General features: G+C 35.9%; 2 protein-coding genes across 11 annotated transcripts in view; one reads left to right on the top strand and one right to left on the bottom strand.

Moving 5' to 3' along the window:
• The first annotated feature begins 239 nt into the window (after window positions 1-239).
• LOC107569270 (ATP-dependent 6-phosphofructokinase, platelet type) lies at window positions 240-20777 on the top strand. Of its 10 annotated transcripts, none has more exons than XM_016255309.1 (24): window positions 240-477; window positions 1690-1763; window positions 2068-2145; window positions 3668-3857; window positions 3953-4118; window positions 4346-4390; window positions 4463-4571; window positions 5866-5961; window positions 7428-7520; window positions 7618-7743; window positions 8940-9004; window positions 9133-9202; window positions 9831-9977; window positions 11047-11117; window positions 11224-11311; window positions 12271-12423; window positions 14707-14859; window positions 16666-16830; window positions 17991-18052; window positions 18158-18269; window positions 18366-18465; window positions 19113-19118; window positions 19247-19352; window positions 20106-20777. In XM_016255309.1, exons 1-24 carry the CDS (start codon window positions 393-395, stop codon window positions 20251-20253), a joined length of 2508 nt encoding a protein of 835 aa, XP_016110795.1. In that variant the 5' UTR covers window positions 240-392; the 3' UTR covers window positions 20254-20777. The 10 variants fall into 10 exon arrangements, with proteins under 10 accessions (XP_016110795.1, XP_016110804.1, XP_016110794.1 ...); XM_016255308.1 differs by lacking the exon at window positions 5866-5961 and adding an exon at window positions 6056-6151 and having other exon boundaries at window positions 241-477; XM_016255313.1 differs by lacking the exons at window positions 5866-5961; window positions 12271-12423 and adding an exon at window positions 6056-6151 and having other exon boundaries at window positions 241-477.
• Window positions 20778-20959: 182 nt separating this feature from the next.
• LOC107569258 (presequence protease, mitochondrial-like) overlaps window positions 20960-24771 on the bottom strand; it is a 19040-nt gene continuing 15228 nt past the window's right edge. The window contains exons 20-26 of the mRNA XM_016255295.1: window positions 23969-24089; window positions 23837-23887; window positions 23634-23746; window positions 22256-22381; window positions 21992-22137; window positions 21470-21572; window positions 20960-21340 (exon numbers count right to left, since the gene is read on the bottom strand). Coding sequence (XP_016110781.1) covers window positions 21247-21340; window positions 21470-21572; window positions 21992-22137; window positions 22256-22381; window positions 23634-23746; window positions 23837-23887; window positions 23969-24089 — 754 coding nt within the window. The 3' untranslated portion in view covers window positions 20960-21246. The remainder of the gene's footprint in view (window positions 21341-21469; window positions 21573-21991; window positions 22138-22255; window positions 22382-23633; window positions 23747-23836; window positions 23888-23968; window positions 24090-24771) is intronic.

The following is a 24771-nucleotide window of genomic DNA, read 5'->3' as shown; positions in this document are numbered from 1 at the left end:
CTTGCTTTCTGTAAGCTATTATGGCATGTTCCCAAAATTGCCATTAGGGTGTTCTAAACACGGCAATTGGTATTCTATATAGAAAGAGAAAGGAAAACTTGAAATCACATCATATGACCCCTTTAATGAAAGCAAAGTAGGACTTCCTTGTCACTTCTTTAATTCCAACATCGGAAGGCAATTGGTCTAAATCCGTCCAGATGAGACGTGATCGGAAGGACTATTGCCTGACGCTGCTGTCAATCCGGTATGGGGCGGTCGATGTGAGCCTACCGGACCGCACGTCCGACACCGGAGGAGAAGTTGATCGGCGGAGCCTTTCATCCTCTCCAGCTCTTGCCTCGCCGGGGAATTAAAGGCAGTGCTCTGTTTGCAAAGACATCTGCGGAATCATGCCGGACACCAAAAAATTCATCGAGAACCTGTCTGGTGCAGGGAAGTGCATTGGCGTCCTGACAAGTGGTGGAGATGCTCAAGGTATAGTTTTCCTTTAACAAACCGATCAGGATGTCAAGAGTGTTTGCTCGAGCTCGCAGTGGCAGATTGATTCATTTACAGCTACTGATTTAATCATTATCTAAACAGGGCCAGTGCAACAGATGTTAAAAGAGAAAGGCGAGGCAGTTCCGGGCTTCTAAACTGACGCACAAATTACTTTATCACCACTTTTATAGCAATTCCGAAATATGTTAATTGATTCGTTTTGGAACACGTTTTAAAATTGCAGAGTTAAACCACATCATTTTAATTTTCAGTTAATGGATAATTAAAATAATTAAAGTCTCGCACTCGATGAACGTCATGGGTGCGCTCGAGCGAGTTTTGCAACTGGAATTAAATATTTACAAGCATTTACAACATGTGATAGCCTACATTTTATTTTACTCTTACATCGGCATTGCCATCCAGTGAAGTAATGCATGAAAATGAATACAATTCGTGCAGATCGAACTATCTGCTGCATTGTCTGCGTGTTTCCCTCACCTGGTTTTCTGTGCATCTTTGCGCGCTTGGTTGTCACGATGAATATATCAAGGTGAAGAATGTGCGCGCGTGCCTACGTGATGGCAGGCAAGTATTTACAAGACTGCCATGATGCCGTGATCACGTGGGAAAACCCGCCGGCGTGAGTGACTGTGCGCGGGTTAATCTTTTCCGTTCAGTGCCTTTTCAAAAGCGCATCTCCTGTCGGTCGTTTATTCTTTTGCGAACTCAAGAGAGAGCATAGCAGTGGCTAATGCTCTGTGATGCAATGTCTGACTTCCTACATCTCAGTTAACAGACAAGTGTAAAGTGTAGCCTGTTTGTTTACTCTTGAATGCTCCTGCACGTTTCCCAGAGCAGCCTATAGTTTTATGCACAAGAAATCATTTAGTAGAAAGGGGATGAATTTGAAGTACTTCTGTATTACACAGCTACTACTAGAGTTTCCACTTTTGACCCTTTTGACCTTTCAGTTGGGTTCTGGCTCTGATGGCACTATGTTTCCTAGCAACGGTTTCCAGGCAGCAGTCCTCTCATCACTATGGGTTAGGCTAGACATAACCTCAGGGGAGCAGCTTGATTCGACTTGTCAGCTCACAGCACACTGTAGGGAACATGCTGAGTAGAGCCTCCTCTTTCGTGTTTGAATTTCTCACATTATGTTGTATTCTCACGTTCTCTCTTATTTTGTATTTCTTCATGTAGGTATGAATGCTGCTGTGAGGGCAGTGGTCAGAATGGGAATCTATGTGGGAGCAAAAGTTTATTTCATCCATGAGGTGATTTTTCTCTTTCTTAATTCTCAGATCTAAATGTTAGAAACCCATAATAATTCAATGTTTTTAGGCGTCTTTCACAACACTCAAGGACACCCTAAAAGCACAATAAAATACCAAATACAGAAATGTTAATGTCATTCTCTGAAATGTATTCAGGACATTGACATCCGGCTAGCAGTATTGTTTCTGTGGATCTCAAACACCGTACATGAGAGCTTGTGACAGAGAAAAGGTGTCCATTCTGTGTAAAAAGCAAAAGGAATTTAGCTTTATTAAGATGTTACCATGAGTGGTTCTTTCTCAGGGCTACCAGGGCATGGTGGATGGAGGTGACAACATCAAAGAGGCATCATGGGAAAGTGTTTCCAGTATGTTACAAGTGGTAAGCAAAAGTCACTTAAGCTTAAATAACACACAAAAATGAGCATCCGTAGGAATGATACATTGCAGGGTTGTTGCATAGAGCTACATGATTCTGGATCGTTATTTTTTTTTACAAGAGGTCATGATTCTCCTATGGTTCTTAAAGGTGGGGTAAGTGATTTTTCAAAAACGCTTTAGAAAACTGATTCGGGCCGAGTAACAAAACAAACTTGTAGCCAATCAGCAGTAAGGGGCGTGTCTACTCATGATGTGGAGGAGAGAGCGCTCAGTGCACAGGACGGACATTAGCTGAGACGAGCGACAGAAAGATAGAGATGGCGGATAAAAAACAAAAGAAGGCTTAAGGCAAGAAGTAGGACCCGTGTAAATATCGGATCAGCTTTCCAGCGCTGGAGAGAACTCAAGGAGAGGAAGGCCTGCGATCGGACGCCGAGGTTGCTTTGTTTCTTCTCGATAGGTGAGTAACACCGTGTCTGCGCCACAACAGCTAAAGTCTGTCTAGTACACTGGACGGGACAAAGCGACCATTGAAAATTATTTGAAATTTGTGTCAATACGTCATAAATAGAACGCAGCAGCAGTTTTCTGTCGGGGATTTGTCGTGTCGTGCCGCGCCACATCCAGTGTAGACCATAGTAAATATATCTATGGTGTAGACAGCATCACTAATTATAATGAGTTCTATAGTATTTTGTCGGTGTAGACACGGTGTAACATTGGTTTTGCTTTGTTTCACAGAACTAATTGTTGCCTGGGTTGTGTACGTATGTGTGGGGCGGAGCTATCAAAATAGGGGCGAGACTCTTTTGGGGTAGGGGCGTGTTTGTTTTGGTGATTTCAAATGTCAACATTGGCTACCACAAATCGCTTACCCCACCTTTAAGGAAAAACAAACAAAATATTTTACTAGAGGTTCTGACAAAAAGCTAATTACTTCAGTCTAATTAAAATATTTATCAATTCAAACAAATTAATAAAAAAACTTTTGAATGAATGATTCAATGACTCACTCATAAAGACTTCATTTGTTATTGAATGAATCTCTGTTTTTGGACAAATCTTTTGAATCAATGATTTAATGAAAAAACATTTTTAACAGAAGAACAGTAAAGAAGATTTTTAGCTGAAACTGTGGTCTGTGGTAATTCATAAAATGCACGCTTTGGCTCTTGACGAGATATTGCGGTCTTTTGAAGCGAAACAATCACTCTGTGCAAGAAACAAAACTTTATTTCCAACATTATTACCTGTAATCCTTAGCCTCAGTAAACGGAGAAATCTGTTTCTTTTCCGCAAACTAGTTATTTTTCAATGAACTAGTTTGTTTACGTAATCACACAAAGATGTAATGCACACACACAATTATATTATTAAATCTCCCAATAATGATTTGAAATGGGGATGTTTTAAAGCATCAAATTACAAAAGATGATTTATTTAGATATTTTGATATATCAAAATGAAAGACATCAATTATTATATCTGAACTATATTTTCTTAATGCCATTGTGTGTGTTCAGGGTGGCACCGTGATTGGCAGCGCCCGTTGTAAGGATTTTCGCACCCACGAGGGCCGTTTGCATGCTGCTCTGAACCTGGTACAGCGTGGCATTACTAACTTGTGTGTGATTGGTGGAGATGGCAGTTTGACCGGGGCTAATCTCTTCAGGGAGGAGTGGAGCGGACTGTTGGATGAGCTTGTCCAATCAGGTAGCAGAGTGGGAGGGGCTTATACACGGGATGAGGTCGGATTTGTGATTTGTACGTGTATTGCATAGCATAATATTTTGCCATTTATCTCCCAGGTGAAATCAGTGAAGAGGCTTCCCAAATTCATTCTGCATTGCATATCGTTGGGATGGTGGGCTCAATAGACAATGATTTCTGTGGGACAGATATGACCATTGGCACTGACTCAGCACTGCACAGGATCATAGAGGTGGTGGACGCCATAATGACCACGGCACAAAGGTACTGTATACTAAAAATGACAATATACAGAAAATTCTAGCTATTAGATATTAGAATCAGCATATTATGGGAAGCATAAGAGATATCTTTCAAAACATAAAAAAAAACATAATTATTCAAACTTTTGACTAGTAATGTAAATGCATTTTGAAAATCAAAAACATTAGACATGGTTTTGAATAGTTAAAGCCTGTCATCAAAAAACATTCATAATGTTTGTCTTTTAGCCATCAGAGGACCTTTGTGCTGGAGGTCATGGGAAGACACTGCGGGTAAGACCCTCGACTAGAAATATGCATTATACTTAAAAATCAGCATTAAGCAGTGTGTGTATGTGTGTGTAGGTATCTAGCATTAGTCAGTGCTCTTGCATGTGGAGCTGACTGGGTGCTGATTCCAGAAATGCCTCCCAAAGATGGCTGGGAGGAACAGATGTGTTATAAACTATCAGAGGTAACTCACTCACACACATAAACATTCACACAAAATTCTACTGCTATGCTCAAATGAACTCAGAAACAGAGGGTATTAACCTAAGTAATTACATTTTAAACCAGTAAAAAGCTAAAATTTACAGCATTTGCAGTGTAGCATGAACAAACATTACATCAATGTTTTAATCTTTGTATTATATCGTGCATGGAGCCTTGCAACCGAGCGAGCTGAGGAAATAATTAGCAGTTATTGGTTATAATTTGTATTTATTTTATTTTACAAATGATATACAATTTAAAAAATAAATAAAACATTGTTAAAATTGAAATGTATATAGGAAGGGGTTGTCATTAATTAATGTCTTCAGTTCATTTGGATGATTCATTTGAATGAACTGGTTCAAAAATATGATTCACTGAATCCATTGAATTATCACTCAGTTGTGTTGATGGAACTCTTTGTGCATTGTTTTACATTGTCTTTTTGTAGCAAAATAATCAATTAAATTACAAAATGAATTAAATAATAAGTTAGTGTTGTTTAGATTAATTAGTTTAGATTTTATTGAATTTTTAGTTTAATTAATAACTTAAGTTTGATGCTGTCACTTATTGATTTCTTTATTGTTTTTGTGGCAGAAAAATGCTTCTCTTTTCAACTGAATTATGTAATCTGGTATTTAGAAAATGTAATAGCTTACAGCTTCAATGTAGTAAGCTAGCTCAGTGGTTCCCAACCCTGGTCCTGGAGGCACCCCAACACTGCACATTTTGCATGTCTCCTTTCTCTGACACACCAATTTCAGGTCTTGGAGCAGGGGTGCCCAAACTCGGTCCTGGAGGGCCGGTGTCCTGCAGAGTTTAGCTCCAACTTGCCTCAACACACCTGCCTTCAAGTTTCTAGTTTGCCTAGTAAGAGCTTGATTAGCTGGTTCAGGTGTGTTTAATTGGGGTTGGAGCTAAACTCTTCAGGACACCGGCCCTCCAGGACCGAGTTTGGGCACCCCTGTCTTGGAGTCTCTACTAATGGGCTGATGACCTGAATCAGGTGTGTTTGATTAAGGAGACATGCAAAACGTGACGTGTTGGGGTGCCTCCAGGACCAGGTTTGGGAACCACTGAGCTAGCTTATAGTGTAGTAGATCTTTTTTTTAAGAATAGCTTGACAGTACTTCTTGAAATTAAAAGTAGCTTGTGGTTTGGCTAGCATCAGTTTTCCAGGCTTCCCAAGAACACAATCACACAACACACTTATGCATACATTCGAATGCTCACGCACAGCTTGTTTCAGTCCTCCAGTGTTTGTCCTGCAGAGCCGTTTGCGAGGTTCTCGTCTTAATATAATCATAGTGGCCGAGGGAGCCACAGACCGACACGGAAACCCCATCAGCTCTAATGCAGTGAAGGAGGTGAGTATCTCCTCCCTGTTCTCACCAGTGTGTATGTGTGTACGGATGCGTGTGTGTGTGTGTGTGTGTGTGTGCATGCTTTTTTCCCTTGTAGAATCGTGCTGATAAGAAACGGCTTAATATCATCATAGTAGCTGAAGGTGCAATAGACCAAAGCAACAAGCCCATAACCACAGAACTTATAAAGGATGTGAGTAATGCACAACTACAGCCCATACAGCACATTCATGCAAAATGAGCTCAGAAATGACTGTTTTTCTTCTCTTAGATTCAACAAATAAAAAACACGTGTTTTGGATTTGATTTTTGGTAGACATTGTCTTTTTGTGTCAATGTGTGAGTTTCAATATTATACTTCTCTTCATTTACTGGACTTATTGTAACAGTTGTGATCAGCGTGTCATTTACTTTGAGTTAAAGTTTTCTTTAACATGCCTTTAAGTTACGCACAGTTTCTCTTACAGCAATCATGTCTGTGGTTATGTTTGCTGAGCTTGCCTTTAATAAACCCTTTAGAAATATTGCTTTGTTTATGCATCTGTGTTTTAATTCATGGTAGAATCCAGTTCAGTCCGACATTAATAATAAATCCATCTACACTACCGTTAAAAAATTTGGGGTCTGAAAGATTACATTTTTTCTCTTTTTTGAAGAAATTGACACTTTTATTCAGCAAGGATGCTTTAAAGGGTTAGTTCACCCAAAAATGAAAAATACACTTTTTTTTTTATGCATGGGCGCTTTTTATTTAACTTCTTTTGGACTGAAGTACTGCAACACCCGCTGACTGCAATGATAGAGCTTGAATGATCAAAAACAATTTTTAATATAACTCCGACTGGATTCGTCTGAAAGAAGAAAGTCATATACACCTAGGATGCCTCGGGGGTGAGTAAAACACAGCCTAATTTTCATTTTTGGGTGAACTAACCCTTTAAAATTAAAAGTGACAGTAAAGACATTTGCATTGTTACAGAAAAATTCTGTTTCAAATAAATGCTGTTCTTTTAAACTTTCTATTCATCAAAGAATCCTGGATTTTTTTTTTAATGGTTTCCACAACAATATTAAGCAGCAAAAACAGTTTTCAACAATGATAATAATAAGAATGTTTTATTGAGCAGCAAATCAGCATCTGAAGGATCATGTGACACTGAAGACTGGAGTAATGATGCTGAAAATTCAGCTGTGCATCACATGAATAAATTACATTTTAACATATATTGTGACAGAAAACAGTTATTTTAAATTGCAATAATATTTCACAATATTAGTATTTTTACTGTATTTTTACTCAAATAAATGCTGCCTTGGTGAGCATAAAAGATATTTTAAAAAATCTTACCAACCCTAAACTTTTGAACCGTGGTGTATGTCTGCCATTAAACTTTTAAATTCATGATCTTGTTTGAGAAACATCTGTATTTGATTTGAAGTGAGGATTGTGTGTTGACTCTCTACTGCAGCTGGTGGTGCGCTGCTTGGGGTTTGACACGCGGGTCACCATTCTGGGTCACGTCCAGAGAGGAGGAACACCCTCTGCCTTTGACCGGATTTTGGTATGGTTCTGACTGAATAAATCCCAACTGTGTTTGATTGAATTGGACAAAATCACTTTGACATGGTGTATTCATGGTGTACCCTTTTCCTCCGTAGGCGAGTCGTATGGGAGTGGAAGCCGTCTTGGCCCTGTTAGAAGCTTCTCCTGGTACTCCAGCATGTGTGGTGTCTCTGTGTGGGAACCAGGCTGTCAGGGTTCCTCTGATGGAGTGCGTTCAGATGGTGAGAAAGTAACCCAACTAATGAAAGTCTTTTGGGTTTTGGTGAAGCTTATTAAATCTGGGAGCCTGGCCTAGTGGTTAGTTCACATAAGTTCCTTTTTCCTGTCATCTTTCCACATCTGTATCAGTAAAAGAGGTTAGAAGGCCAAAAATAAATAAATAAGCAAAAAAAAAAAAAACTTGATTGCATTTTTATTTCAGAGAATTGTCTATTTCAGAGCAACGTTTTCCCATACTCAAATATATGTACATATGTTAAAAGTCAATATATAAAATATATTGTCGTATGAAGTAAAAACATATTCGAAAGTGGAACAATTTCATATATCTAGCCCATACAAATATATATATGTTTTTTGGACATATATGTCATGCAGATGTATATCCATCCTAAAACCCGTCATCACATGTTTATATTAAATAAATATAAAAGATAATGCATGTACAGTGTATATACAATTATTACAAAAACGCATATAAACACATATATATTATTTTTTATTGTATATTATACCGTAAATCTATCAAAACTTAATTTTTGATTAGTAATATGCATTGCTAAGAACGTCATTTTGTAAATTTTCTCATTATTTAGATTTTTTTGGCACCCTCAGACTCCAGATTTTCAAATAGTTGTATCTCGGTATAAATATTGTCCTATCCTAACAAACCATACATCAATGGAAAGCTTGTTTATTCAGCTTTCATATGATGTATAAATCTCAATTTCGAAAAATTGACACTTATGACTGGTTTTGTGGTCCAAGGTCACATATTGTTGTCATATATAGTTGCTACATATAATAATACAATATAAAAATCATCATATAGATATTGTTAACATATTTTCATATAAAGATTTTACTATGGGGGGTTTTAGTTTTTGTATGTTACACACTTATGTCTTTATCTACCCAGAGAATATGCATATGTGAAAATTATATATCGCCTTATACGTTACATATATGGCAGTTTCACTCTGTATAGAGCAATATATGTCATATATTGCATTTTCATATGGGTTACTTCATTGTTGCATATAGACGATGTGATCCTTTTTTTTTTTAAATAACAGGCAATCCTGAAGTTGTAGTTATACCTGTCAGTTTAATTCAGTCAAAAGAGTGTTAGGTAGGCAGTTTGATGCTCTATTTGAGTGTTTTGGGGTTTTCAGCCTGTTTGTTTGTTGTATTGCAGACGCAGGAGGTCCAGAAGGCCATGGATGAAAAGCGATTTGAAGAAGCTGTAAGGCTGCGTGGCAGGTAAACCACAAAAATCATCATTTTACAGAGCAGATGTCAATGTTCATCTTAGTTTTGGTGCTTTTAACCCAACAGAAAATGTCTGAATGACTCTTAGATCCTTTTTCATTTTTCTTTGGAAATTTTAGAAGTTTCGAAAACAACCTGAACACTTATAAACTCTTGTCTCATCGAAAAATTGATTCTGAACTTCCACATGTAAGTGATAACGACTTTTAACTTATTATTGTTTATAACATTGTGTATAACATATTTGCTCTGATTCAGCCTATTTCTGTGACACTGACAGCTCGATATCTTTATTTATTTTCTTTTGACGATGGAACACAGGAAGGCTGTTGTTGTGTATGTACATGGAATATAGGAATAGAATTGAATAGAATCGAATTGAATAGCGCAATGCTTTTTCACCTGATTGGGGTTCCTGAAGTTCCTTTTCCGATTTATTTTCCTAATAAGCATTTGATTGATTTGTTCCAACTACAAAATATATTTTCCCCACCATGTTCAGCTGTTTTACTTCAGTGAAAGGTTAGATGTTTGTGAATTTTCTGAATGAAGCATGTGAGTGTAGGGAGACTGAATCATCTTTGTACAAAGTCATGAAGTGATTTACTCACACACACACACACACAAATGCAGCTTAATCCAGGATTTTGTTCTGTGCAGTCAGATTAGACTTCAAATCGTTCTGCTCTATAAACATTTGCACAACTACGTTGAGCTCATCTGACTCATTTTGAGAAGCAGGCCTGATTTCATGAAAGACAGGATTCAGTCAGAGTTGTGTTTATGTTGTGTGATAATGCTCTCTTTTCTTCTCTAGAGCTCATTTAATGTGGCTGTGTTGAATGTTGGCGCTCCTGCAGCTGGCATGAATGCAGCCGTGCGTTCGGCCGTCAGGGTTGGGATCACCGAAGGCCACACTATGTTTGCTGTTAGTGATGGGTTTGAGGGCTTCTATAAGGGACAGGTAAATACAACACAAACTAACAGACCATTATGTTTAATTGGTGTTTTGTTAATTATGGGTGTTTGTATGTTGGTTTTTCAAATACTTTTTATGTAGATATTTAATAGTTTTACTCTTCTCCCAGACAGACTTTCAACTTCAAAACAGGAAAATCCATTATAAAAATATTATAGATTTTTTAAAGATAATCTAATCAACAAAGAGTGAAATAATTCTGAACTATTTCAAAAAGTGTTGTGTGAGAATTAGTTATATACAGTTTTTAACTTATTACATTGTCGTGGCAACAACGTTCCCACTAATAAAAGTTTTTTTTTAACATCAAGGAAAAATCAGCGTAAATCAACATAAATATCACTTGCCAACCGAACATATTATCATTAATATTATAATCACTATCATTTATTGTGCAAAATTCCCAATCAAGTTATAATTTAATTTTGTCAAATTATACAAAAAGTGTTAAAATATTATGTGTATTTTATGAAATTAGCCCTATCAAGGAGTCTGGCGTTTTATTCTAAAATTTCTTAAAATGTTTAATGTTGTCAAATACAATACATGATTTAAGATGTGGTGGAAATGCCATTAAATTGACAAATAATTTTGCTAAGAATCTGGTGGCAGCCCCGGTCTGTGAAACACTACAAGTCTGCATATGGACGTTTACATGTAAATCAGTCCCTTCCCAAATGAGATAAAGAGTCATGATTACAGAAAGCCCGTTATTCCATCCCACAATCCCCTGCTGCATTGTGCACAGTGCCATAATTAACCTAGTGTAGCATTACAGATCCGTTCGATACTACTTTACTCTTTCAGAGGAAATGCTGCTAATGGCGATAATGCGTGTTTGCCATTCAAATGCATGTTTGAGGCCTTTTCTTGCTTATTTGGGCAATTATATTTGATTGTATGTGTCTCCAGCAGTTTTACTAATTTCTCTGTTGCTTTGTGTAACAGATACAAAGATGAAGAGATACAGAAGTTTCAAATTCAAACTCAAGCAAATGTCCATCCCATATCTGCTGCTTCTTTGATTTTTTTTTTTTCCTGCTTTCTCTCTCAGATTAAAGAAATCAAGTGGGGTGATGTTGGGGGCTGGACAGGCCAGGGCGGGTCCCTGCTAGGAACAAAAAGGTATGATTATATTTCTAAAGGCCTATTGCCAATAAAAAAAGACACTGATATGCCTGTATGCAATGAATATAAGATGCTTTCTGGTATCCTAAAATCTCATTTTTAGAACTCTCCCAGCCAAGCACATTGATAAAATTGCAGAACAGATGAGGATTCACAACATCAACGCTTTACTGGTTATTGGAGGTTTTGAGGTATGTCATGTAAAATTTGCGGTATCTACGTACAAATGTGCTTTATAATAATACATTTTTGTACATGTTTGGCTGTATATAAAAAAATAAGTAACATTTATCTTTAGTTTTTATCATTTATTATAAAAATGGTTATTTACAGGTGGAAAAACAAAGATTTTCTGTGTTTTTTATTCCCAGACATACATTGGTTTGTACAAAAATAGCACTTTATTTAATCATTGAGACACAACATCTCATTGTATTGAATTATTTGTTATTTTAACAAAAAGTATCTTACAGTATAACAAACAGATAAAAGTCTATGCAACATACACCACTAAAGTTTGGGGTTAGTAAGATTAAATTTTTTTTAAATTAATGCTTTTATTTGACAAAGGTACATTAAATTGATCAAAAGTGACAGTAAAGACATTAATAATGTTACAAAGATTTCAAAATAAATGTCATTCTTTTGAATAAAACATAAAGCAGCACAACTGTTTTCAACATTGATAATAATAACAAGAAATGTTTCTTGAGCACAAAATCAGCATATGAGAATGATTTCTGAAGGATTATGTGGCACTGAAGACTGGAGTAATGATGCTGAAAATTCTGCTTCGGATCACAGGATTAAATTATATTTTAAAATATATTCAAGTAGAAAATGTTTTTTAAATTGTAAAAATATTTCACAATATTACTTTTTTTTTCTACTGTATTTATCAAATAAATACAGCCTTGGTGACCATAAAAGACTAAAACTTTAAAAAACCTTACAGACCCCAAACTTTTGAACTGTAGTGTAAAACATCTTAAAGTGCCAGAATGCAACACATACCAAGTAAAAATTCTGGATTAATACTTGCAGTACCTTCCTGTCATAATCAAAGTGGGCATGGCTCTCTGCCCCTCCTCCTCCTTAATATTACCCATAATTCTGGCCAGTGACCCATAAGACCTTGCTCTGACCGCAGGCTTATTTGGGGCTGATGGAGCTGCAAGCAGCTCGTTCCAAACACGCAGAGCTTTGTGTTCCCATGGTGATGGTCCCGGCCACTGTGTCCAACAATATCCCCGGCTCAGACCTGAGTATCGGGGCAGACACGGCCCTCAACGCCATCACGGACGTAAGACGACCCACACTCGTTTCACTCGAGTTCGTCTGTTTCTCAAGAGCACTGTTCTGTCAGTGGGATATGATGAAAGGTCAGGGCTGATGATGGCCAACCTCCCTATCAGGAAACACACAGGTCAGACTAAAATACCTGAAGGTTAAACAACATTTTCTGGGTTGCAGCACAAGTCAACCTTAGGTAAATTTGGTTTTTAGATACATTGTGTGGTAGAGCGATGTTTAGTGGGATGAGGTAGATTTCTATTTGCTAGGGTGAGGTTGAGCTGCATTTTTTTTAGTTTAAGTAGAGCCGCATTTGGAGGGTGAGATAGATCTGTTTAACAGTTAAACTTTGTGCTTGGTAAGGTGATGCAGTATTAAGTATGTTTACATGTACAGTTACAATACATATATAATACTTTATCTGACTAAGCATACACACTCTTAAAATTAAAATTCTTTATTGGCATCAAAAATCGATGCAACCTTTCCATTGCACTAAAGGTTATTTATAGTGGAAAAAAAGTTCTTTAGATTAAAATGTTCTTGCAACTAAGAAAAAAAAGGGTTCTTTTAAGAACTGTTTACTGAAAGGTTTTTTCTTTGGGGAACTGAACCCAAAATGGTTCTTCTGCGACATTACTGTGAAGACCCCCTTTTGAAACCTTTCGAAGCCATCCAACAAATGTGTTAGGATGAAAAAAGGTTTAAAAATGTCATTAGGCTGGTCTGCCTCGGTGGTCTAACAATACTTGTCAATGTCAAAATGATTGAGATGGGCATTCAAATCAAAGAAGGCAGCACAGTGCTACATTTTTAAAAATGAAAGTGTGTAATATATAAGTAGCTAAACATTTGACAACTGCTCTATAAGAATAGTAATGTAAAAGAACAGAGTAATATCCAATGATGCAAAATACTTTTCTTTCAGATTTCATTGTTTGTATTGAAAAAACAGGCTATCGTTTACTTGATCCATTTAATTCATATCTGAATGTGACGAGACAAGAAACATAAACGAAGCCGATTGTGAATATGTGCATATTTTAAAATAACAATATTATTTGCAAATAGTTCAAATTGATTACAATAAAGTCTAGTTGTTTTACTTTTCCTTTATATTTTTATTTCTTTTAAATAAAAAGATCATTACTTATTTGGTTTGATCCACCCCAAAGTTCAAGACCTGATTATGGCCAATATTTGAATGGTTAAATACTTTTTTGTGCATCTCTTCAGATCATGCACTCAACATTGAGGCCAACTATATTAACTCTATGTACATGACATTTTAAACAAATTACTTTTGTCCATCTGAAATTGTAACTTTTAAAGTGCATGTAAACATACTTTGTTCAGTAGGTTGACTCGCAGCTCTCTAGAGTTTTGTATTGTAGCATGAAGTAGAGCTGCATTAGGTAGGATGAGATATGTGTGTGTGACGGGGAGGTTGGTGGTCACTGCAGCCTGACTGATTCAGTGTGTCTGGAGACAAACGCATGTGGTCACCCAGCCTCACACCTGATGCTATAACGGTGTTTGCACCTTTTGTGTGTGTTTATATTGCAGGCCTGGTCCAACACAAGGTGTTTATCATCACAACATAGCACAATCATCCTGAGATCCAAACTGCAATTTGACATTCCATAGACACAAGTTGTTAATAACAAATCAAATCAAATGTAACGGCAACTAACTGCATGCTGTTTTGGGCCGGGCCTGATGTCTTGTGTGTTTCTGTCTGCATGTGTGTGTTTTGATGTGCTGTTTAGGGTTTGGTTGTGCTGAAGTTTAGTCTGGTTGTGCAGGTGTATTCAGTCGGTCGCACTTTTCGGTCGGTCGGCTTGGTCATTGTGGGGCGTTCTGCTATCTAAATATCTTGCCTTAGCCACTATTTAGCCCAGGGGTGTCCAAACTCGGTCCTGGAGGGCCGGTGTCCTGCAGAGTTTAGCTCCAACTTGCCTCAACACACCTGCCTTCAAGTTTCTAGTATGCCTAGTAAGAGCTTGATTAGCTGGTTCAGGTGTGTTTAATTGGGTTTGGAGCTAAACTCTTCAGGACACCGGCTCTCCAGGACCGAGTTTGGGCACCCCTGATTTAGCCAATGCCATGCCCATGTCACGAGTTGGAGCTCTATCTGGTGGTCAACTATATGTTCGATTTAGTCATCTTGAGCAGTCAGGGAACACTTTTACCCCTCAAAACAATCAGAAAGGACAGCGTATTCCGTTCTATTTAGTGTACACTAGTAAGAGAATAAGTGAGCAGTCGTCCTAATGCATGTGCACTGCTGCAGGCCTTTGAGAGTTTGCTGCAGCTGGTCGATGCCCGCAGCAGGTATGAGGAGTTCTGTGTGCCCATGTGCATGCTGCCTGCCACCATCAGTAATAATGTGTCCGGCACTGACCTCAGCATTGGCGCTGACACTTCCCTCAATGCCATAGTGGAGGTAAGACACACCACCCTCAGCCAGAATGACACCGATGTTACGATGATGATCAGCACAGTGGAAATTGAAAGAGAGAATTTGTCAGATTGTATCTTTAAAGGTGCGCTAAGTTATTTTTGGTTAAAGGAATAGTTCACACAAAAATAAAAATTAGCTGAAAATGTACTCGCCTTCAGGCCATCCAAGATGTTGAAGATTTTGTCTCCATCTGAACTAATTTTCATTTTTGGGTGATCTATTCCTTTGAGACTGATACCATATTTTTGGATTTTATACTGACACCTACTGGTGTGAGTTGACACAAAAATCACACACAAAAAACACATTTGCTTATCAGTACCATAACTTCCCTATTTCACAGGCATGTTTGACATGCATAATTTATTCCAAGAGAAAGTCTACAGTGATAAGGGGTTTACCATGATAAAGTGAGTAGTGTTCGGCTGGTCATGTGATCTCAATATAGTGGCTGCTTTTAGGTACAAATATTTGTAAGAATATATTAAAATATAATTAATAAAATATAATTTTTACAAGTGGAAACAGCTACTTAGCTCACCTTTTAAATTTTTACAATCATACCTGGCAGTTATGAGAAACACATATCGAATGTTTTTTTTCTTCTGTCCTAATATAAATATCTGCCCATGAGATATTAGGCTTTAGATGTGAGTTTATTATCTGTGGTTATATAACATACCGAACTGTATTTGTCCACTACAGGAACAGATTTATGTGCTGATCTGAAATGTTTGTATATTTTCCTAAGTTGCATTGCAAACACGAATCATCACAAAAAAGGAACTGCACCTAAAATGTGTTGAAACCACATGCATGTCCTCTATTATTGTGAACTACATTGTGCCTTGTGCTTGTATGTGACATCTTGCACACAGGTCCAAAATTAACACTCAACAAGTGCCAACTGTGAGTAAAACATGCAACATTATAGATGGTGCAAGTTAAGTTAATAATAGTTTGAATACTTGCTGTAGTCACATGTATAATTACATCTTCCATGACATTTGTGACTGCTAAATCATTTATTTGGCACAGGGACAAAAACAAACAAACAAAATAATTCAGTTGAAATAATATTGAAAAATGAAATATTGAAAAAAATATATATATTTAATTTGTTTCCAAAAAGTTTAACAAATATAAAAAATTTAAATAAAATTATTTACCCACCATTGGCCATTGGTTAATTTTGGACCATGCTTCTATACCTGTGTAATATCCTGTATGTCTGAGCGTTTACGGTTGTGTCAGAACTGCACCTAAAATGTGTTGAAACCACATGCATGTCCTCTATTATTGTGAACTACATTGTGCCTTGTGCTTGTATGTGACGTCTTGCACACAGGTCCAAAATTAACACTCAACAAGCGCCAACTGTGAGTAAAACATGCAACATTATAGATGGTGCAAGTTAAGTTAATAATAGTTTGAATACTTGCTGTAGTCACATGTATAATTACATCTTCCATGACATTTGTGACTGCTAAATCATTTATTTGGCACAGGGACAAAAACAAACAAACAAAATAATTCAGTTGAAATAATATTGAAAAATGAAATCTTGAAAAAAAAAATTTTTTTTAATTTGTTTCCAAAAAGTTTAACAAATATAAAAAATTAAAATAAAATTATTTACCCGCCATTGGTTAATTTTGGACCATGCTTCTATACCTGTGTAATATCCTGTATGTCTGAGCGTTTACGGTTGTGTCAGAACTGTACTGTCTTGTGCTTGAGTGTGATAACAGATATGTTTCAGTCTTTAACTATTAAAATGTGTGTCAGACGTGTGATCGTATAAAGCAGTCGGCCAGTGGAACCAAGCGCCGCGTGTTCATCATTGAGACGATGGGAGGTTACTGTGGTTACCTGGCGACGGTGGGTGGGCTGGCGGCCGGAGCGGATGCAGCCTATATCTATGAAGAGCCGTTTGACATCCGAGAACTACAGGTGAGAGACACTGTACCTTACTATTATATATAGTTATATATATATATATATATATTAGTATATATGCATGTATGTATAGTTTGCAGTGTACACCTGCAGTGTAATTGTGTGGAATGGACAAGGTGACTGAATATAGCTCTGCATTTATATATAGATTCATCTTGTGACCTACATTGGCAAACACATCACTAACAAAACATGTACTAAAACGAAAACTTTTTTTAGACATGTACCAAGGTATTCTGTGAAGAAAGTACCTTGGAGTGTCATAAATATGGCGAATATGAATATGGTAATCATTCAGTACCATGGCATAAATATCAACGCATCATAACCATAACCACCACTTTTCTTCTTTTTTTTTTTCTGCTGATGAACTGAATGGTGACTGAAATTATGTGAAATAATGTTTAAAATGTTATTTTTTTACCCATAATTTGCATTGAACATTTGCATTTCACATGCATAATAAATAGCCTTTTATGCTCACCAAGGCTGGATTTATTTGATCAAAAATGCAGTAAAATCAGTAATATTATGAAAAATTATTACCATTTAAAATAACTTTTTATTTTCTGTTTTCTAATTTTCTATTGTAATATATTTTAAAGTGTAATTTATTCCTGTGATGCAAAGCTGAATTTCCAGCATCATTATTTCAGTCTTCAGTGTCAACATGATTCTTCAGAAATCATTCTAATATGCTGATTTGCTGCTCAAGATACATTTCTTACTTTTATCAATGTTGAAAACAGTTGTGCTGCATATTTTTGTGTAAACCATGATGCAACTTTGATCAATAGAAAGTTCAAAATGACGGCATTTTTCAAATAGAAATCTTTTATAACATCTTTAGTCACTTTTGATCTATTTAATGCATCTTTGCTAAATAAGAAAAAAATTGCATAATACTAAGTAGTTAGTTAGCCAGTATTCCATGCAGTAGCTAAAGTGGAATCAATTCTTCTTAATAGATGAGGGTAAAAGGTCAAGTCTGCCCTCTTCTGTCAGACACAGGCCTTACAGTGTACCCTTCTTCATGTCCTCTGTCTGCTCCGTCCCACACGCAGGCAGGAATATTTAGCAGTGTGTACTATTTAAGGAAAGAGAGAGAGAACATCAGCGTCATGCTGAGTTTTTATGAGTGCTCTATTTTTCAGTCTAACGTTGAACATTTAACTGAGAAGATGAAGACCAGCATCCAGAGAGGTTTAGTGCTCAGGTATGATCTAGATATCCTACATAGAGCATCAATACACTGGATTCATTCATGTAGTTCTGTATGTGTAGAAGCAGTGAGGTGTGATTGTGTTTGTGTGTGTTACAGGAATGAGAACTGCAGTGAAAACTACACCACTGACTTCATCTACCAGCTGTACAATGAAGAGGGCAAAGGAGTCTTTGACTGCAGGAAGAACGTCCTGGGACACATGCAGCAGGTACACACACACACACACACACACACACACACACACACATGCAGTTGAGAACATGATCAGAATGTTGTTCATCTGCCTTGTTGTGATGTTTTGTAGGGTGGTGCTCCTTCCCCGTTTGACAGGAACTTTGGCACTAAGATCGCAGCTAAAGCCATGCAGTGGATCTCCAAGAAGCTCAAAGAGTTTTACAGAGAAGGTAAAGAGAAATCACTGCTAGAAAGATGCTGTCTGGGATTGTGTGAAGTCAGAACTGATCTTAGGTACAAGTGCAACAGAAAACATACATATTCAACACTGCTGCAGGAAATTACATGCTGATAAATATTAAATATCAAATATATTACAAATTTTATTTGATATTTTATTAATAATTGATTTTACTGTATTTTTTGCTAGATATATAATATGTATAGTATAATGTTTTAAATTAATTAAAATTATATATATATATATATATATAAATACAATTAATAATAATCATTTAATAATAAATTAAATACATTAATATTAATAAAATATTTGTATTTTTGTAATGATTTTTTATAATAAATAAATAAAATTAATAATAATCATTTAATAATAAATTAAATACATTAATATTAATAAAATATTTGTATTTTTGTAATGATTTTTTATAATAAATAAATACAATTAATAATAATCATTTAATAATAAATTAAATACATTAATATTAATAAAATATTTGTATTTTTGTAATGATTTTTTATAACAAATATATACATAATATTAAGAACATCTGTTAATATAAGAAATGTTTGGTCTTTACTGTCACAGTGTTATTTTATTTTGCTCTTTGTATTTTGCTTTCCTTGGTTGGCTCAGATGAAGGTAAGTTATTTGTAACTCTAAATTATATTGTTTCGGTTCACTTAAAGCGCAATGTTATTATGCTTATACCTTTGGCTTTTTTGCTCTGCTTGTAGACTGTTCAATCCCATATTTTGTGTATTTTGCAGGACGTGTGTTTGCGAACACAGAGGATTCTGCGTGTTTGTTGGGGATGCGGCGAAGGGCTCTGGTCTTTCAGCCCGTCGTACAGCTGAAGGATGAGACGGATTTTGTGTAAGAACACACACGCATGCTAACAAACATGCTTCACAAAGCTGATTCTATTATCATAATAATGATATATTTGTTTCCAAGGCTACTCTCATTTTGTAACATTTTACTTTTTCCTCTGAAGTCAGCCATGAATATTAGTTTTGTAATTTTACAGTTGTACTATACAATAAAACTGTTATTTTTCTTAAATGCTAGTAAAATATTTCTTTTTTTTATAGTGAAATATAACAATTGTAATCTCTCTTAATATAATATTTTTTATTATAGTCATGTTGGTGCACAAATCACTAAATTAGCCAAAAAGTGCAGCCCTGCACACTTTGGAGCATTAAAAAAATTGCAGTAAATCACAATTAAATAAAAAAAATAATTAAAATATTTCTTTTTTTTATAGTGAAATATAACAATTGTAATCTCTCTTAATATAATATTTTTTATTATAGTCATGTTGGTGCACAAATCACTAAATTAGCCAAAAAGTGCAGCCCTGCACACTTTGGAGCATTAAAAAAATTGCATTAAATCACAATTAAATAAAAAAAAATAGTTACATGTATGTCGGTGTAATGTTAAAAAAATTTCTTGCACCAAACGCAGTCATAATTTAGTCTTACGTTATCTCTCTGACTTTTCATAATACATGCATTCTTTTTAACTCAAAAGAGCAAGGGGGAAAACAAATCCTTTTTCCATTATATAAATTCCCTTAAAAAAACAAATTTTAAAATGACAGTTTCAACCTTTTATTTGCAGTCACAGGATCCCGAAGGAACAGTGGTGGCTCCGTCTGCGTCCACTAATGAAGATTCTGGCCAAGTACAAAACCAGCTACGACGTGTCCGATTCGGGCCAGCTTGAACACATCGTCCGTCTGAGAGCTAAAGACATCTCTGCCATTTAAAAGAAGCGGTCACGTGTAAAACCAAGTTGTCTTGCAAGTAAAAATGTATTTATTGAAGGTGAAGACCTGTGATTCCATAGTCTTGACCTGAACACAATCATATACATTATATTTAAAACGGATCACATTAAACTGTAACCATAGACCTACAGCCTCAAAGATCCTTCAATATAGTAGCTCAGTGTGTTGTGATTGACTACCCATACGCTCAAGCAATTACCTAATTATCCCTTTTAAATAGGGCCAAGTGGTATATTTTATGAATATGCAAGATTTCCTTATATTTATTCTAATAGAGCTTATTTTCATTGAGTATGGAGCTATCTGTATGAATGCTCCACTGGCTGGCTTAAAGTGACGTAATTTCACAACTGCACCTTTTAGTTGAATTGGAGTGTGAAGGAGTCGTCCAAGCTGCGGTTCTGTGTTGTTTGTTAGTGCAGGCACTTTGTACCAAAGCAGACGTGTTGTGTGTGTGTGTGTGTGTATTCGCTACTAATGCATAAACTCCCTATAGAATGTAATCGGTGTGGTTTGTCATTTATTTTATTAGAGCACAGCTGTTCAGACAAGTAATTAAGAATTGTATAATGATTTAGAGTAATTGGATGAAAATAAAGGGATTTCAAATGATTTCAGGTTTTTTTTTTTATAGAAAAAAATCATTCTAATTAAACGGTCACATTTATTGTAATTCTATACATTTCATAAATCATTTCTAATTTATAAATCTCTGCAGAATCATAGGAGCGGTTTTTGACCTTATTAGAAAAAATGAGAGTCCATGATCAACAATGTGCCGTGTAAACAAAAGTAGTTTTAGTGAACTGAGTGATAGTTTAATTTGGGTTGTTTCAGCACTTCTGTTCCTCATGATGACTCTTGTAAAGAAGAAAACACCTTCTAATGGAACATGACTGGTTTGTGCATGATCCAGGAGCGTGTGCGTGTCTTTCACAATCCTAATTATAAGAGGAGAGGGTGAAAAAACATCTATTTGACCACCCAGGATGGGTCTTTTCTGATGCTTTCATTTTCCGGGCCTAAAATAGCCACTCCACATGTCTGCTGACCGACACCCAGATACCTGGTTTCACAAAAAAAAAAAAAAATTATACAAATAAAGCACCAGCACTCAATAATAAATATTTTTTATTATTTTATATTTGTAATTTTATTAGATATTTATATTATATACATTTAAATGTTTTGTTACCTGCCAGCGACGTCAATTAGGTTTTTATCGGTCACAGCGAACAGTCTCTCTCTGTATCTTTGTTTTATCTCATCTGTAATGCCGTTTAAAAAATGCCCCAAACCTACAGCACAATAACAAGGTCCTTGTGAACTAGAGAGCAAATATCCAACAGCATCCAAACAGCTGAACATTTAAACACTCCTACACTTCCCAAATTGTAAACAACAATCGCACAAAACATCCACTAATATCTAAACCAGGGTTTCCCAAGAAAAGCTAATAATTAATCAAAAATGTCAAACTAATTTTAATTAATTTATTATTTTTACCTTTTAAATTAATATATTGTTAAATATTTACTTAAATTTTAGGTGGTACTTCAGTTAAATATTTTAGATCAAAGCAGTTTAGCTGGGAAAAAAAAAAGTTTGAGAATCACTTGGAAACCTAAAACAACATGAATAATAATAATAATAATAATAATACACAGATGGGTTAGAATGTCACTCAGTATCCCAAGATACAGTCCACATTACTGACCCTTATCTGAGGGGGCGACAGGTGCATCAACGGCTGAGAAAACCGAGAGCTTGGCCTCATCGATGTCCTGCTGGGTAAACTTTCCTGCTCGTGCCCACTCTACTCCGCCACGGAAAGCCGACAACGTCTGGGTGGAGTTTGGATCTCTGAGAAATTGCCGTGACAATAAAACATGATCAAGCTGGCACATAAACATCATTATATATGATGCAAATATACACTAATGGATACATTGTATTTGATCCAATGAAACGATGTAGGTACCTATCGGAATAAAATGAGAACAGGCCACCTCCTCCCATTGTAGCTCCGCCTTCATAAGCCCCACCCTTTTCTCTGATCTCTCCATGCAGGAATTTAGTAGTCATCATCCTTGCTAAAATACATAGACTGAGAGAGAACGAAAGATGACAAACTGCGAATAAGCGAAGGGCTGCATGATTAAATCAAAATAAATCTGTATTGTGATTTAATTCAATAAATACATGCGCATAAATTTGCCATAAGAAGCACTTATAAACCAGCTGCTGTCAACAAAAAAAGAAAGCTTTCGGCATTTCCTGTGGTTTTTGCCAAAATAAAAGCAGCTGAACTGTAAAATATATTTTTTATTATTGTTTTTTTAAAATGTATTTTTATGATTATATTTTTCTTAAATATTCTGTTTTATTTTAAAATAAAATATAGTATCAGTAATATTTCTAGTAATATTTTGTTTAAAAAAAATTGTATTATCCTATTTATTATTCATGAATATAAAAACAAATATGTTGGCTGAACTGTGCAGCCATACAGACAAGCACAGCAAACCTGGGGCACAAAAAAAACAATATATATATACACACATACATACACATATATATATATATATATATATTTAGTTTTTTAGATTTCTTTCCTCAAATTAAATAGCCCTAAGTGGGCAAACATTATTTTCCAAGAGTGTGTTTGTTGTACCTGGCGTAATCGGCGTGTGAGAATGGGACCGTCCGCACACACTCACTGACAAAGTTCACATTAAACGGAAGCTGGAAATACGTCTTTAACATGAGGCTCCTTTGCTAAAATACATAGACTGAGAGAGAACGAAAGATGACAAACTGCGAATAAGCGAAGGGCTGCATGATTAAATCAAAATAAATCTGTATTGTGATTTAATTCAATAAATACATGCGCATAAATTTGCCATAAGAAGCACTTATAAACCAGCTGCTGTCAACAAAAAAAGAAAGCTTTCGGCATTTCCTGTGGTTTTTGCCAAAATAAAAGCAGCTGAACTGTAAAATATATTTTTTATTATTGTTTTTTTAAAATGTATTTTTATGATTATATTTTTCTTAAATATTCTGTTTTATTTTAAAATAAAATATAGTATCAGTAATATTTCTAGTAATATTTTGTTTAAAAAAAATTGTATTATCCTATTTATTATTCATGAATATAAAAACAAATATGTTGGCTGAACTGTGCAGCCATACAGACAAGCACAGCAAACCTGGGGCACAAAAAAAACAATATATATATACACACATACATACACATATATATATATATATATATATTTAGTTTTTTAGATTTCTTTCCTCAAATTAAATAGCCCTAAGTGGGCAAACATTATTTTCCAAGAGTGTGTTTGTTGTACCTGGCGTAATCGGCGTGTGAGAATGGGACCGTCCGCACACACTCACTGACAAAGTTCACATTAAATGGAAGCTGGAAATACGTCTTCATCTGACAGGGTTTAAAATGAGGCTCCTGGCAGGATGAAGAGGGAGACCGGTGAGAACGCTACAGATCAATCAAACCTGCAAAAATGCTTCTGTAATGTTGTACAAACTTACATACTGAGATAAGTTTACGACTGGCAGATGATGCAGCTTGAGGATCTAACGCTCTCTATGAGGGGAAAAACAAACAAAACAGCTTAATTCACTGTGAACTATCGTGTCTTCTAAAAAGAAAAGTGTGGCGTCTCACCTCCACGACGGTTGGTCTGACAGGTTTGCGCTCCTTCCTATTGGCTGCTATATTACCCATAAACCTCTCCACCTCTCCAGCTGCATCTGACATTTTCTGCGGCGTGGCGTTCACTGCACACCTAAAACCATCACATCATAATCACATTTGTTAACCTGTATACATAAATGTACAGTTGAAAATTGATTTTCATTAATTCAGTTTAAAGGGGTCATATGATGTTGCTAAAAAGAACATTATTTTGTGTATTTGGTGTAGTGAAATGTGTTTATGCGGTTTAAGGTTCAGAAAACATTATTTTCCACATACTGTACATTATTGTTTCTCCTCTATGCTCCGCCTTTCTGAAACGTATAGATTTTTACAAAGCTCATCATCTGAAAAGCGAGGTGTGCTGTGATTGGCCGAATACCTCAAGCGTGTGACGGAAATGTTACGCCCCTCACCATATTGTGATGATGCCCTGTCAGGCCGGAGCGATGATTCAAAAACATGAAAACCCATTATAAACTAGGCATTCGTTGCATTCAGTGGGGACATAATTATGAGTTATAATGACTTATACTGTCTTTTTATGCGTTGCGTTGCATCGCGCCGCGTAAACATAAAACCATCTCTGCATTTGTGATCGGAGAAATTACAAACAATAAGCCCTACTCTACACTGCCCAAAAAACTCGCTTTAAATATAAAAAAATATAAAATATAAAAACTCTTTAAATATAAAAAACGTTAATATAAAAATATAAAAGTCTGTGAGTCAGAACAGCCGGCATTGTAGTCTACTCTACCAGGATCAGGAAA

The sequence above is a fragment of the Sinocyclocheilus grahami genome, unplaced genomic scaffold (assembly GCF_001515645.1).
Source record: "Sinocyclocheilus grahami isolate Dianchi unplaced genomic scaffold, SAMN03320097.WGS_v1.1 scaffold1328.1, whole genome shotgun sequence".
NCBI lineage: Eukaryota > Metazoa > Chordata > Actinopteri > Cypriniformes > Cyprinidae > Sinocyclocheilus > Sinocyclocheilus grahami.
Note: the sequence above shows the minus strand (reverse complement) of the source record. Positions and strands in the feature narration are given on the sequence as shown.